We start from the raw sequence: 16,988 nt of genomic DNA, 5'->3' as shown, positions 1-16,988 counted from the left end.
AGAATTGTCTTGGTCAGCACAAGCTTTTCATACTGCCAATTCTAGTGAATGGTCTGGGTCTGACCACTCAGACCCTGACACATCAAAACATTTGTCTTGCAAAACATTATTATTTTTTTTTTTTTAAAGCAACATGTACACTATAAAGAATACTCTAGTAAAAACAAAGCAAAGTAAACCATGTAAAAAGGTATACAAGGGTCATTATGCCATAAACATTATTTATTTTGCTTTAGAGAATAACTGTTTGTCCAGGTAAGAAAAGTATATTGCTCCATAAAGACTTAACTTCTCAATTTCCAATAAATGAACATAGTAATGGGAATAAAATGTGACAAAAACAGCTGATAATGGTACTAAACTAGCTGACACATGTACAATAGTCATATATATATACACATATGATATAGAATGATTGCCATCCTGCTGGCAAAACAAACTAAAAGAATCAGGTACGTGTCATATGGTGTAAAGACGGAAAAAAAAAAAAGTATAACCTGCCCTGCCTATCGGCTGACAGTCACCAGGCCGGCATTCATTTCCTCTATTCTCTGCCTGAAATTCAATAGAGAGCCTCAGGGGAAAAAAAACAACCAACCAGACTGGTTCTCAAAAGTCACCTTCTGGATTTATTGCTATTAACAATGACGTTTTATTATTTAAAGCTGAATAGCAGCATAAAAAGTAATTCTTGTATACAAGTATCATGCGCCTAATTCTACAAGACACACTATATTATATCTAAGTCTACCTATACAAACACACTTTATATAGACTAATAAGCTATGATGTGCATATAAAAAAGTGTACATTTAAAAAGGAGTATAATCATCTCTTGTAGGGTATGCCATCACTTTATGATCAGTGGGGGCCATCTGGGCGCCCCACTAATCTAGAGAATGAAAGGGCTTGAGTGCATTTTCAGCACTGTGGCCCTTTTATTTGGCAAAAGAGAGAAGATTGCAGTGGGTGGCTGGGAGTGTCAACAGTAAATCACCACTACATCCCCTTTAGAGATGAGCAAACTTACAGTAAATTCGATTAGTCACGAACTTCTCGGCTCAGCAGTTGGTGACTTATCCTGCGTCAATTAGTTCAGCCTTCAGGTGCTCCGGTGGGCTGGAAAAGGTGGATACAGTCCTAGGAAAGAGTCTCCTAGGACTGTATCCACCTTTTCCAGCCCATGGGAGCACCTGAAAGCTGAACTAATTTATGCAGGAAAAGTCATCAACTGCCGAGCCGAGACGTTTGTGACGAATCGATTTACTGTAAGTTCACTCATCTCTAGCTGGGAGTGTGAACAGTAAATCACCACTACATCCCCTTCTTTCTCATTTTGGTGTAGGTCCCAGAGGTTAGGCCCCCACCAAAAATAAAGTAATGACTTATCCTAGTAATATTCTATCACTTTTTGAGATGGCTATACCCCTCAAAGGTAGATTCAAAGTAATGCTGTGAAATATTCTTAAGGGCGTATAACATGAGTCATGGCGTTTAAGTCATTTTCTTAGTTCAATTAATTCTAAATCGGGGAGGAGCTTGTAGGTGTGTGACGAGCTTCAAGCAAGCATTCATTGTTGCTCAGTAGTAGTTGTAAGTTCCTAGAACAGTTGTTTAAAGAGAAACTGACTGTTTCTAACTCTACTTACCGGGTGAAAACTGTTGCAGCAGTTCCGCAGATATTCTTCTGGTTGCTAATATGGTAATTCTTTTTTTCTTATGTGCAATAAAGGCGGCTGCTCCCGCCCCGACCTATAACCCCACCCCTTCTAATAACTCCTCCCTCTTTATACTCATCCCCTCTTCCTCAGCATGTCCGGGAAGGGGGTGGAGTTATCAACAGAAGGGGGCAGAGCTATCAGGGTTTTTGCCGGAGCAGAAAGGAGAAAGTATTGCACATACAGTAGCAGCCTGCCTCCATTGTAGATAGGAAGAAATCACCATATTAGTAACAAGATGAAAATCTCCTGAACCGCTGCACTGATTTTCACCTAATAAGAAACATTTAAAAAAAAAATGCGCAGGATTTCAAGCTGTGTTTAATCATTCAGTTTACATTGAAATCTGCAGCAGAAAATCCTGCGCATCAAATCTGCAAGAAGAGGACTACAGTGGGGATCAAATACATGCCTGGGGGAGTGGTGGTGAAGTTTAGCCTCTGTTTTTTTTGTGTCAGATTACATAAAAATGCTGGAGTCCAAAAAAGCCTTCAATATCAAGCTTTGGGAAAGTCTTCTCTAAACTTACAGACAGGATCTAGTCCTGCCCTTGGTATTAAAATAGGAGTCCTGCAGAAAGCATCCAACACAAAGGACATAAAAAAGATGATGTTACCAAAATACCTCTAATGTGAAAAATGGAAATGAAAAAAATATGCAAAAACTGTTTCTTGATGGCAGATGCTCTTTTTTAAAGGGGTACTCCTGTGGAATTTTTTTTATTTTTTTTTTAAATCAATCAACTGGTGCCAGAAGGTTAACCTTTTAAGGAAGCCAGGCGTATGCATACGCCCTGCATCCCAAGTCCTTAATCCAGGCAAAATCTTTTATATAATATATCTCTCTCTCTCTCTCTCTCTCAACTGGCTCCGGAAAGTTAAACAGATTTGTAAATTACTTCTATTAACAAATCTTAATCCTTCCAATAGTTATTTGCTTTTGAAGTTTTCTGTCTAACTGCTCAATGATGATGTCACGTCCCGGGAGCTGTGCATGATGGGAAAATATCCCCATAGGAGCTGGACAGCTCCCGGGACATGAGTCATCAGAAAGCAACAACTCAACTTCAGAAGCTAATAACTATTGGAAGGATTAAGATTTTTTAATAGAATTTACAAATCTGTTTAACTTTCCGGAGCCAGTTGATATATAAAAAAAAGTTTTGGCCTGGAATACCCCTTTAAGGACGTGTGACATATGCATACACCCGTGGGAATTCCGGTCCCCGCCACTAGCCGTTTGGGGACCGGACCGGGATACCTGCTGAAATCATTCAGCAGTCATCCCGGCACATTGCCGAGGGGGGTCCTGAGAAAAGGGCTCAGTCCTTAAAGGGGTACTCCGCCCCTGGCATCTTATCCCCTATCCAAAAGGATAGGGGATAAGATGTTAGTTCGCCGGGGTCCCCCTGCTGGGGACCCCGGGGATTGCCGCTGCGGCACCCCGCCATCATTACTGCACAGAGCGAGTTCGCTCTGTGCGTAATGACGGGCGATACAGGGGCCGGAGCAGCGTGACATCATGGTTCCGCCCCTCATGATATCACGGCCCGTCCCCTTAATGCAAGTCTATGGCAGGGGGCGTGATGACCGCCACGCCCCCTCCCATAGACTTGTATTGACGGGGGTGGGCCGTGACGTCACGAGGGGCGGATCCGTGACGTAACTATGCTCCGGCCCCTGTATTGCCAGTCATTACGTGCAGAGCGATCTCGCTCTGCGCAGTAAAGATAGCGGGGTGCTGCAGCAGCGATCCCCGGGGTCCACAGCAGCGGGACCCCGGCGATCTGACATCTTATCCTTCGGATAGGGGATAAGATGTCTAGGGGCGGAGTACCCCTTTAAGGTGAAAAAGGGCTGCGTCCTTAAACAGATTTGTAAATTACTTCTATTAAAAAAATCTTAATCCTTCCAGCACTTATCCGCTTCTGTAAACTCCACAGGAAGTTCTTTTCTATTTGAATTTATTGACCACTGTGCTGACACCTCTGTCCATTTTAGGAACTGTCCAGAGCATAATAGGTTTGCTATGAGGATTTGCTCCTACTCTGAACAGTTCCTAAAATGGACAGAGGTGTCAGCAGAGAGCACTGTGGTCAGACAGAAAGAATATTGAAAAATGAAAAGAACTTCCTGTGGTGAATACAGCAGCTGATAAGTACTGGAAGGATTAAGATTTTTAAATTGAAGTAATTTACAAATCTGTTTAACCTTCTGGAACCAGTTGATTTAAAAAAATAAAATAAATAAAATAAATAATGTTTCCCAGGAGAGTACCCCTTTAACTACTAATTATGTATGGAAGGGACATGATACCATTCCATTCAGGGGTGGTTTTCGGTATTTTCTTTTTATGAACCAAAAATGGGATGAATCGGGGAAAATTGATAAGAAAATTTGTGAGCTGTCGAATGCTTAAAGGGGTACTCCCATGGAAATTTTTTTTTTTTTTTTTTTTTAATCAACTGGTGCCAGAAAGTTAAACAGATTTGTAAATCACTTCTATTAAAAAAAAATCTCAATCCTTCCTGTACTTTTTAGGGGCTGTATACTAAAGAGAAATCCAAAATAGAAATGCATTTCCTCTGATGTCATGACCACAGTGCTCTCTGCTGTCCGTTTTAGGAACTGTCCAGAGCAGCATATGTTTGCTATGGGGATTTTCTCCTGCTCTAGACAGTTCCTAAAATGGACAGCAGAGGTCAGTAGAGAGCACTATGGTCATGACCTCAGAGGAAATGCATTTCTTTTTTTATTTCTCTTTAGTATACAGCCCCTAAAAAGTACTGGAAGGATTAAGATTTTTTAACAGAAGTGATTTACAAATCTGTTTAACTTTCTGGCACCAGATGATTTAAAAAAATAAAATAAAAAAAAGATAAGAGGTTTCCACGGGAGTATCCCTTTAAGTGAACATGTGACTTCCCACCCATACCATGGCACCAGGGCACATTGCTCAAGGGAAACTCCAGATTCCAATAAGGAATGCAGTTTTATTTGCTAGTCATAAATGACATGGAGTGATAAATATTGAAACTGCTCAGTTTGTTCCTTATGACTACGTTCAGAATTTATAGTATAATAAAACTCATCTGCGTGACCCACTGCCGTGTAGACAGAATGAGTCATTAACAGGGGGAATGCCAAATATAGTCTTGTGCAAGTCCCATATTACAGGAAGATGGAGAATGTGACAACTGGACTGCAGATAAAGAGCCAAAATATCCGGTAGTGACACACACAACAGTACAGTTCACATGACGATGCAAATAGAACTATCAGCCTGCCAAGAGGCTTCCAAACTGTGGACCTCCAGCTGTTGCAAAACTACAACTCCCAGCATGCCCGGACAGCCGAAGGCTGTCCGGGCATGCTGGGAGTTGTAGTTTTGCAACAGCTGGAGGTCCACAGTTTGGAGACGACTGAACTAAAAACATGCACAACTATGCCTCTAGGCATGCCACACTGGTTGCCAAAAATTACTGGTGATAGCGGGAACAACTACCTCGGTCACATCCCGGAATAGTGACAAAATTGCATCATTAACACTTGTTCATGTACTTCCTGCAATGCATAAGGAAATACAGCTTCCTTGTCTCATATGCAGCTTTATGGACATAGGGGGAGATTTATCAAAACCTGTCTAGAGGAAAAGTTACCCAGTTGCCCATAGCAACCAATCAGATTGCTTCCTTTTATTTTTAACAAGGCCTCTGCAAAATGAAAGAAGCAATCTGATTGGTTGCTATGGGCAACTGGGCAAATTTTCCTTTGCACAGGTTTTGATATATCTCCCCCTATGATAATATTTGTAGGAAAACCTTACCATGGGGATAGAGAATAAGCCTATGTGTGTTATTGTTTATCTACAGACTATTTATTTTACTAGTTGTTAGGGACAAAAACACAGTCTGAATATGTTGTAAAGGGTTTGCACCAGATAACCAGATTTCTGAATTAAAGGAGCACTCCGGGATATAAAAATGTATCCCCTAGCCTGAGGATAGGGGCTAGGCGTCAGATCGTGGTGGGTCTGACTGCTGGGACCCCCTGAGATCTCTTGAACGGCGCCCGGCTCTCCTCCTGAATGGGGTGTGTTGATCACCGCACAAAGTGGTGGCAGACACGCCCTCTCAATGCAGCTGCACTCGGGTATCTCAGGCTCTCCCATTGAGCTGCATGTATGAAGCGCGTCAGCAACATCTTGACACAGCTCTTTTCATGCAGAGAGCTGGGGGTCCCAGCGGTGGGACACCCGCGATCTGACACTTATCACCTATCCTTAGGATAGGGGATACATTTTTATATCCTGAAGTACTCCTTTAAATACTGATATTTGAGGAAGATATTGCAGATGCCTCCATTTCCAGTAGCAGCATAATAGAACGTAACCTGTTTAACAAGATGTCATTGATAAATGACCTTCACTTTCTTCAATTCGACTTTGTATAAAGCGAATACATAGTCTACACGTCCATGGACACTTACATGATACGGACAAGCCTTAGCACGAATGGCTACTATCTAAAAAAACAGATGCCCTCAAGATATGCAATATCTAAAATGCCTATCATTCTGCTTGAGGTAAAGAATGGAAAACCAGCCATTGACGAGAGACGTGTCCCGGGGTGTAGCTAGTGATGGGGCATGTGTCCCAAGTGATTGGAGACTAAGGGTGGAGGCGCTAGTAAGCCAGTAGGTCTTGACCAATGTAAATAGATAAAAGGGGGAGCAACAAACTGCCCCTTCTTATAAAAAACACCTCTGGGTGTCCTACCAATACCACTGTGATCTCAGCAGAAAGATGACCACAGTGTGACTCACATCACATACAGGAGTCATGTCTGCAATCCTGGAATATACAGTGGGCCCTCAACATACGATGGTAATCCGTTCCAAATGGACCATCGTTTGTTGAAACCATTGTATGTTGAGGGATCCGTGCAATGTAAAGTATAGGACAGTGGTCTACAACCTGTGGACTGCAAAACTACAACACCCAGCATGCCCGGACAGCCAACGGCTGTCCGGGCATGCTGGGAGTTGTAGTTTTGCAACATCTGGAGGTCCGCAGGTTGTAGACCACTGTTAGAGGAAGTGGTACTCACCTGTCCCTGCCGCTCCGGACCGTCACCGCTGCCCGGGATGTCGCCATCCATCGCTGTCACCGCGTCCCGAGGTGTCCCCGACGCTCCAGCAAGGCCTCTGCTTACCTGGCATCCGCGCTCTGTCGCCGCCATCACGTCACTACGCACGTCGCTCCTATTGGATGACGGGACGGCATGCGTAGCGACGTGAGGAGGTCGATGGAGAGCGCCAACGATGCAGGGGATCCCGGAGAGGACGCGCCGGAGCCCCGAGGACAGGCAAGTGACCGTCAGCACAGGGCACCGTAAACTGTTATCCGGTGGCAGCTGAAGCAGCCTGCACTGCCGGATAGCCGTTTATGCGATGGCCCCGACATACAAAAGCATCGTATGTTGATGCTGCCTCCAACATGTGATGGTCTCTCAGAGACTGTATTCTAATTATAGTATTCATCTACTAACAGACAATGGCTCTCATTTACTTAGAAAATCGGGTTGTAAGTCTATCTTGCTTTCTTACCCGACTGCTTTTTTCCCCTGATATTCCTTATTATGTCGCATCCTGTTTGTCGCACATGGGTTTTGTTGGTTTTGGTTTCCAACTCTTCTTAGTTGTCGGGAAAAAATCCACAACAATTCAACAAATTCGGGTTGGAAACCTTTATAAATACGTGGGAAGGCTCAGAAATGTCGGGTTACGCCCCTTTTTCGGGTTTGGGAGAATCCACATCGGGTCCGTCGGGAAAAAATGTTGCATCGTGTCGCAGACTGGCGCACAATGTCTGCAACATGTCACAGACAAAGATGCGCCAAAAAAAAAAACCCGACAAAAGAAGTTGGGTTTAGAATAGTAAATGAGGGCCACTATGTTTGCTTGCTGTCTTTTTGGCCAAAAAAATAAATAAAAAAAGCTACTTTCATTTTTAAAAAGGCCTCTGCAAAATAAAAGAAGCAATGTAGTTGGTTGTTATAAGCAACTGCACCACTCTTCCTCTACACAGGTTTTGATAAATCTCCCCAAGTGTGTATTAGTATAGGGAATAATTTTTTATTTATTTATTTATTTATTTTTTGCCAAACTACCACTTTAAAGATTTCTTTTGAAGAATTGGGGGAAAAATAACATATGGCAGTTTTAGGCTTTTTTTCCCCCACCTATAGAAGCACATTGGAGGAAAAAGGCCATAATGCTGTACTCAAAGTATATGATTTAAAAAAAAAAAAAAAAAAAGACTACCCCTGAGCAGAAAAAAAAACTGCCCTTGAGATAACATTATATTTATATTTGGAATATACATTTTATAAAGATGTGCATATTTTTTGGGTAAAAAAAAAAAAAAAAACATTGTCTAGTCCCTTTCAGCTATTGCCTGTGTCTTGGCTGGGACAAAATCTAGAAGTGTGGGGTGGGACAAGCAGGGCTCTGTGCAGGCTCCGGGCTTGTCAATCAGCCTGCTGTGTGAGCCTGGGCGTGTCATAAAACCTCAGTGCACAGAGCCCTGCTGTCCTGTCCTCACTTCCTGTATTTTGTCTCTGCACAGACACACCGGCATTAGCTGCAGGGACAGCATTTTTTAACCCATAAATATACACATTTTTTAACCAATGTATATTACAAATATACATGCAATGTTATTTTCAACATCATACAAAAGGTTTTTTGCAAATGAGCGACTGCTAAAGGGCAAAACAATGCAAAAAAAAAAAGTCATTCCCAGTCAACACATGGCCACAGATTTTTGCCCGCACACAAATGCCATGCGTTATTTTGGGCGTTGTTTTTTTTCACCATATCTAGTCTAGGTATGATGGCATGGCAATATATTTGGCAATACTGAGTAAATACAAATCAGAATCCTTAAAACCAGCTACAAGTTAACAGGGAACAAAACATAAAGAAAGATATTAAAAAAATACATAGAGTGGAATAGGACACCAAGGAAGCTAGTTCAACTTTTGTGTGATATTAAAGGGGTATTCCAGGGGGAAAAAAGGTTATGTAACATGAGACAGCGAGGGGCAGGGTGTCATCTTTACAGCTGTTTGAATTTTTTTATTTAGGAATCAGAATGAAGGATGGTGCCCGAACTGGCATGACATAAGTTGCCCACCCTGAAGTTCATTTACGGTGCATGACGAAATTCAGTGTTAGCCAGGCAGGCCATTACATGGTGCAATTTTCCACATAAATGACTCACTTGGCTGCGTATGGCTTTTGGAGCATTGGCATATTGTGGGTGCGGTGAATTTTGGGTGTATTAGAGACATACGTGACAGTGTAAATACAGTTCCTTCTAGAATTATGGAGAAGGAAGGATACATTAAGAATAGTTTTACCTTAAGTTTTATGAGGTTGTGAATGAAATTTATTCTCTTTATGTCTTGGACAATGTTAAAGGACAACTGTAGTGCTAGACATTTATATATTTGTGCCCGGGCCTCAAAAAACAAACAAAATAAACTTTAACATACCTTCCTGCGAGCCCCCGTTGGTCTGGTACCGGCCTCACGGTCCAGTGGTGCGAACCTCATTCAACTTCCTGGGGACGGAGACGCCGCAGAGCCGTCTGCGTATAACTGGCTGTAGCGATGTCCCGCCCAGGCCAATGATAGACTGAGCCCACTGTCATGTAAGAAGCCGGCCAGAGCTCCTTACATGACAGTGAGCTCAGCCTATCATCATCCGGGGCGAGACATCGCTGGGGCCGGTCATACACCGACAGCTCTGCGGCGTTCCCGACCCCAGGAAGTTGAATGAGGTTCGCACCACTGGACCGTGAGGCCGGTACTAGACCAACGGGGGCTCATAGGAAGGGGAGTTAAAGTTTATTTTGTTTATTTTTGAGGCCCGGGCACAGTAATATATAAATGTCTAGCACTACAGTTGTCCTTTAAAGGGGTATTCCAGTAAAAAAAAAAAAAAAAAAAAAAAAAAATGATAATTTTCATATCAACTGTCTCCAGAAAGTTAAACAGATTTGTAAATTACTTCCATTTAAAAAAATAAAATTGTAATCCTTCCAGTACTTAGCTGCTGAAGTTGAGTTGTTCTCTTCTATCTGACAGTGCTCTCTCATGACACCTGTCTCAGGAACTGTCCAGAGCAGGAGCAAATCCCTATAGCAAACCTCTCCTGCTCTGGACAGTCCCTGGGACAGACAGGGGTGTCAGCAGAGAGCACTGTTGCCAGACAGAAGAGAACAACTCAACTTCAGCAGCTGCTAAATTATGGAAGGATTAAGATTTTTAAATAGAAGTCATTTACAAAATCTGTTTAACTTTCTGGAGCCAGTTGATATGGAAATTATGATTATATTTTTTTTTACTGGAATACCCCTTTAACATTGTCCAAAACATTAAGATAATACATTTCATTCACAACCTCATAAAACTGGAGGTAAACTATTCTAAACTTATCCTTCTCCATAATTCTAGAAGGAACTGTGTTTACACGGTCAGAAAATATTTTTCTCAGAATACACCCAGAACTCACCGCACCCTCAATATGCCAAGTGAGTCATTTATGTGGAAAATTGCACCATGTAATGGCCTGCTTGGCTAAGGCTGGGTTCACACTACGTTTTGTCCCATACGGGAGCGCATACGGCAGGGGGGAGCTAAAAGCTCGCGCTCCCGTATGTCACCGTATGTGCTTCATTTCAATGAGCCGACCGGAGTGAAACGTTCGGTCGGCTCATTTTTGCGCCGTATGCGCTTTTACAACCGGACCTAAAACTGTGGTCAACCACGGTTTTAGGTCCGGTTGTAAAAGCGCATACGGCGCAAAAATGAGCCGACCGGACCGAACGTTTCACTCCGGTCGGCTCATTGAAATGAATGACATACGGGAGCGCATACGGTAACATACGGGAGCGCGAGCTTTTAGCTCCCCCCTGCCGTATGCGCTCCCGTATGGGAGAAAACGTAGTGTGGACCCAGCCTAACACTGAATTTCGTCATGCACCGTAAATGAACTTCAGGGTGGGCAACTTATGTGATGCCAGCTCGGGCACCATCCTTCATTCTGGTACCTAGATTTGAAAAAAAAAAAAAAAAAATCTTCAAACAGCTGTAAAGATGACACCCTGCCCCTCGCTGTCTCATGTTACACCGTTTCGCATCATTCTCATGCAGCTTCTTCAGGCTAGGGCCCCGTTCACACTAGAGAGTAGGGGTCAAGTCCTGGGGAAAAAAAAAGAGCAGGAACTCACCCAAGATTTCCAAACAAGGGCTGGTCCTGCAGAACTCCTGCTAATGGGAACGGTGTTTCTGCTGTGAAAAAAAGTGCAGGAACTCAGTTCCCACATGTGACTGCAGGACTTGAGCCCTGCTAGAGAGATTCCGACCCATTGATTCCAATGGGAATTCTGCTGCTCAGTTCACAAGATTGAGCATGTCCCATTGACAAAGTTCCCCTTGGTATTTACTGACATAAGTGCTGATTCAGGATCATTTTGGACTGCGCAAATCCCTTGAGGAAGTACCGCAATTAAGTCCCTCAATGCTGGCAAGGGTGGGGAGGTCTGGAGTAGTGACATATTGTGGTCTTCTCAATATGAGCATTGATGGCAAACTGATCAGTGGGACCACCATCCACTCCAGAATAAAAGGGGCCTTTTATTATGGAAATCCTAATACAGTGGTCTTCAAACTGTGGACCTCCAGATGTTGCAAAACTACAACTCCCAGCATGCCCGGACAGCCGTTGGCTGTCCGGGCATGCTGGGAGTTGTAGTTTTGCAATATCTAGAGGTCCACAGTTTGGAATACCATCCCTAGGTAAGGTATTAAGGGCTACTTTAGATGATCAGACAATGAAGGCATCAATGCTTCAGGTGACGGTACAGCATAAAGCCAGTATGACAGCACAGACTATAGCAGTGACATACACTCACCCGGTACGCGTTTCTTCCTTCCTTCTCACCTCCTGCCTCTGCGTTTCAGCCGCTGGGGGAGACATGGCGCTGCGTGACTCTACGTAATAACCAGGATCAGAGGCGTAGCTTGTAGCTTCGGGGACTATGCAGCACGTCTATATATATGACAGCAACTAAACACTAGCTTCGGCCCCGCCCCTCACAGGACACATGACCCTATAGACTCGGCTATGATTGGCTCTCGGGACCGTGCCCATCACACTCCCCTAAAGTGATTGGTTCCTTTCCGGTATCGGTGTATTTTTTTTTTTTTTTTATAATAACACAATGTACATTGTGATCAACGTGCGTCACACGCAGAGGGCTACATCGGATGAGGGGGGAGGCTCCATCGTGACTGCAGACACCACACTCTTCCCGCCATACGTCACGGTATGACCAGAGCGGACACGTGACTGTGTGTGACATGTGATGCTAGCGTACTCCAGATAGGAGTCAGTAGGGTTCGTCACATGACTCCACCATCGAAGCATCAGGACCTTAGCTATATGTATAAATAGCAGTACTACTGAGGTTATGACCTTCCTTTAGCCCCTTAAGGACCCGGGGTTTTTCCGTTTTTATACTTTCATTTTTTCCTCCTTACCATTAAAAAAATCATAACTCTTTCAATTTTGCACATCAGTCATTTTACCCAAAAATCTACGGCGAAACGGAAAAAAAATAATGATTGTGAGACAAAATTGAAGAAAAAAACACCATTTTGTAACTTTTGGGGGCTTCTGTTTCTACGCACTATATTTTTCAGTAAAAATGACACCTGATATTTATTCTGTAGGTCCATATGATTAAAATGATACCCTACTTATGTAGGTTTGATTTTGTCGTACTTCTGGAAAAAATCATAACTATATGCAGGAAAATTTATATGTTTAAAATTGTCATCTTCTGACCCCTATAACTTTTTTATTTTTCTGCATATGGGCCGGTATGAGGGTTCATTTTTTGCGCCATGATCTGAAGTTTTTAGCGGTACCATTTATGTATTGATCGGACTTGTTTTTATAAATTTTTTCATGATATAAAAAGTGACCAAAAATGCACTATTTTGGACTTTGGAATTTTTTGCGCGTACGCCATTGAATGTGTGGTTTAATTAATGATATATTTTAATAATTCGGACATTTCCGCATGCGGTGATACCATATATGTTTAATTTTATTTACAGTTTTTTTTTTTAATGGGAGAAGGGTGGTGATTCAAACTTTTATTAGGGAAGGGGTTAAATGATCTTTATTCACTTTTTTTGCAATTTTATAGCTCCCATAGGGACCTATAACACTGCACAAACTGATCTTTTACATTGATCATTGGTTTCTCATAGGAAACAAGTGATCAATGATTCTGCCGCTTGACTGCTCATACATGGATCTCAGGCACTGAGCAGTCATTCGGCGATCGGACACCAGGAGGCAAGGTAGGAGACCCTCCTCGTGTCCCAGAGCTGTTCAGAATGCCACGATTTTGCCGCGGCTATCCCGAACAGCCCCCTGAGCTAGCCGGCAGTGATTTACTTTCACTTTAGACGCGGCATTCAACTTTGAACGCCGCGTCTAAAGGGTTAATAGCTATTAGCCCCGGGTCTAACAACGGCCGGGCCCGACCCACTATGACGCGTTATAGAAAGGGAAAGGATTCAGGATGTACCAGTATGTCCTTGGTCCTTAAGAGGTTAAGGACGGAACGTTCTTCTGTTTTTGCACTTTCGTTTTTTACTCACGTTATTTTGTGACTTTATTTTGTGACGTTATTTTGTGACTGGAGATAGTAGCGGGAGAAATAGTGCATGCATAACGATAACGGGTTAAAACGTGTATTAGAACAATCCCATAGACTATAATGGGATTTTCTAACGTACGTTAGGGCTTTTCTAATGGCCATTTTACCCCGCGATCGCCCGGGATTTTATAACGTGTGTTATATAACGGGTCCTTTTCATAGTGTGAAAGGAGCCTTAATCTGTCTGGTGGAAATAATACACGTTTCTGTGGTGATGTAGTGTATTATAGAGACACTGGCTAGTAACAGGGCAGCAGAACTGGTCTTCACATATAGCAGACTTCTGGGCCCTATCAGTGGCTCCCAGTACTAAGATACTCCCAGGATTTACAGTTGGTACAGTAGGGCAGAATTGTGTACCAACAAGACAATAGCAAGAACAAATATATGAAAGCATGTCAATAAAAGCAGGTAACAAATAACAAAAACAGGTACTTACAACAGATGTCAGAAATCAACTGATGATTGAGGGGGATAAAGATCTACAAATACAGTGCAGCAACTTTTCCTGTTATTCCTTAGGGTAGGGTCACACGTGCCATATTTTGCTGCGTATTTGCTGGTGCGTATTTTTCTACCCATTGAAGTCAGCAAAATACAGCACGTGTGACCCTACTCTTATACTGTATAATTTACATATTGTATAATTGACATACCTATTCTACATCAGGGAGACATATTCTCTATCATCCTAAACAGTTATCCAATACTATGCCCCACACGATGACACGTACCAGAAGCTGTGAAAAATTTCAACAAAAATGACATGACATTCCCCTTAATGGGTTACAACTTCAGTTTTTCAAATCCACTTTGTATTTGCTTATTGATCTGATGTGTAATTGTAAGCCAGGTGAGGTATGCAGGAGTCTATAAATCTGATGTGTTAACCTTGTGAAATGCTGGGAGGTTCGCTATGACTCTTATATTAAATCAGGAGAGGTGTGGCACTGTTTTTTCTAGACAGCTTCTACTCAAAATGCCATTAAAAGGGTATTCCAGGATTTTTATTTATTTAACTATGCTACAGGGGCTGTAAAGTTAGTGTACTTCATACTATAGTGTCTGTACTTGTGATTGATGGTCTTCTCACAATTCTTCAGTGATTTTCACTCCAATATTTATTTTTAAGAGCATACAAAATGACTGTTGTCTCAGATTTTTCCCAGGTTGCAATGCGGCCAAGACCTGACTCACTAGTCAGCTGATGACAGGGAACCTGTCTGATTTAATGGGTAGAGGGATTAATCTGCAACTAATGCAACAGCTGTAGGCACCCTGATTGAAAACCACAGGTCTTTTGAATGGATGCAGCTCATTTATGTTTCAATGGGTGGGGTGGCTGATGTTTGGGAGGGAGGAAATTGGAATTGTGGGATTTGTAGTAAAAAAAAAAAGACAAACAGGAAATACCAGTTCACAAAAAGCTAGCCACAGTATTATGGTAATCTCACAACATAGCCATTTAGTCCCAAGACAAGTGCAGATCCTTCCTAAGCATGTCCATTACTGTCTGCCAGGTACGTACTAAAATCACCTTATGCTGGATAACTCAAAATCAATGAATATTTGCATAAAATGTGTCAAAAATCTGCCAATTATTGTTTAGGGATTTAAATGTGTTATGAAGACCCAGTGTAATGGGATTTTAATGGGATTTTAATGGGATTTATGAAGACCCAGGGTATTGTGATTCAAAGTCAATAAGAAAATTGACATGCACAGTGCTGTACTATAGTCACTTTCATAAAGGCAAATAAAACATTAAAGGTACACTATAAGCTCTAAAGGTCTGCTATAATGTTATGATGGGTATAGCATGTTTATCAGTACCAGTTACGAACAAAATAAACACAATTTGAAGGCTACATGTGCAGTTCATGAGTCATGTCCATAGTACATATTGTTATCACCAAGTAGATAATCTTATGTAACAACAAAAACAAGGTTCTCCTATCAATGTTTTCTCTGTTGTAAATGTTGCTCTCTTTTGCCTTTACAGAAATTCGTGTGAAAGTCTTATTTGCCCCATTTTGTAAGGGCCTCCTGGCTATTGTATGAAATACAAACTTTGCATAAATCATTAGCATAACAACCTTTGTAATAGATCTTATCAGAAACAAAGCCTCTTTCTTCCCCTGATAAAACAACGTACACTAGCGCTTTAATGAAGATGTGCAGGGGATGTGCCTACTGCTGCCTTACTATTAGTGTTGAGCGGCATAGGCCATATTCGAATTCGCGAATATTCGCAAATATATGGACGAATATTCGTCATATATTCGCGAATATTCGCATATTCATAATATTCTCATTTTATTTTCGCATATGCAAAAATTCGCGTATGCAAAAATTAACATTTGCTAAAATTCGCATATGCGAAAAGTAGCATATGCAAATTTTCGCATATGCGAAAATTCGCACCCCGGTCTCACACAGTAGTATTAGAGCCTTCTTTACACCACACAAGCTGGAAGCAGAGAGGGATGATCACTGTGATGTGTACTGTGAAGGAAAAAAAAAAAAAAAAACCGAATATTCGTAATTACAAATATATAGTGCTATATTCGCGAATATTCACGAATTCGCGAATATGCGATATTCGTGAATAAAATTCGCATTGCGAATATTCGCGAGCAACACTACTTACTATTCGTACAGGCCCCTGATTCCTGAACCCTGTAAGCCCTCCAGTATTAAAAACAATATAGTTGGGGCTATAGCACTTTTAATGTACTCTTATTTAACAGCATATCTTACTACAAACAATCAAATCTGTTCCCGACGTAACTGTCCAATTGATGTACAGCCAGTTCTTGCTGAAGAGGTGCTCTGAGAAGTCGGAAGACTGCCCTGGCCAGTAGCATCTCAACCGTATGCCTCCCCGCTCGTGGTGCTGGCTGATGGTATTTGGCAGCCTGCAGTGACATCACTACGGATGCTGGTAAACCCTGAAATTCCTTCCGATGTGTTTCGGAAAGAAATGCGGTTTCCTTTGTCTGGGATCCAACGAAGGAAACTGCATTCATTTCCGAAACGCGTTAGAAGGAATTTGAATGCATTATGCTATGTGACTTTGTGTGGGAGCCCTTAGGAAATAGATGGGGCTGAATCAAGTTGACGCCTCCTTCACTACGGTCTCCATTTCTTTCACTTTATTTCTTTATATACTTATTTATCATCTGTGCTGTTCTGTTGCAGTATTAAACAGTTAATGTATTGTGTATTAAACAGTTAAAGGGGTTATCCACCATAAGGTGATCTTAGGAAGGGTCTGCGCTTGTCTTGGGGCTAAATGGCTATGTTGTGAGATTACCATAACACTGTGGCTAGCTTTTTGTGAACTGGTATTTCCTGCTTGAGTTCTCTTCTTTTGTTTACAAATCCTATAATTAAATTTTTCTCCCTCCCATCAGCCACCCCAGCCATTGAAACATGAATGAGCTGCATCCATTCAAAAGACCTGTG

General features: G+C 42.1%; 1 protein-coding gene across 2 annotated transcripts in view; it reads right to left on the bottom strand.

Annotated features, from left to right (window-relative positions):
* PNP (purine nucleoside phosphorylase) overlaps nucleotides 1-16,988 on the bottom strand; it is a 43,836-nt gene that overhangs the window by 13,071 nt on the left and 13,777 nt on the right. The window contains exon 1 of one of the 2 annotated variants that reach the window (XM_056528287.1): nucleotides 11,700-11,985. The exons of the other annotated variant lie outside the window; for it this stretch is intronic. Coding sequence (XP_056384262.1) covers nucleotides 11,700-11,764 — 65 coding nt within the window. The 5' untranslated portion in view covers nucleotides 11,765-11,985. Of the gene's footprint in view, nucleotides 1-11,699; nucleotides 11,986-16,988 lie in introns of those variants that run through there. 2 annotated transcript variants of the gene reach the window in all.

The sequence above is a fragment of the Hyla sarda genome, chromosome 1 (assembly GCF_029499605.1).
Source record: "Hyla sarda isolate aHylSar1 chromosome 1, aHylSar1.hap1, whole genome shotgun sequence".
Classification (NCBI taxonomy): Eukaryota; Metazoa; Chordata; class Amphibia; order Anura; family Hylidae; genus Hyla; species Hyla sarda.
This window is presented reverse-complemented; position numbering and strand designations above follow the sequence as displayed.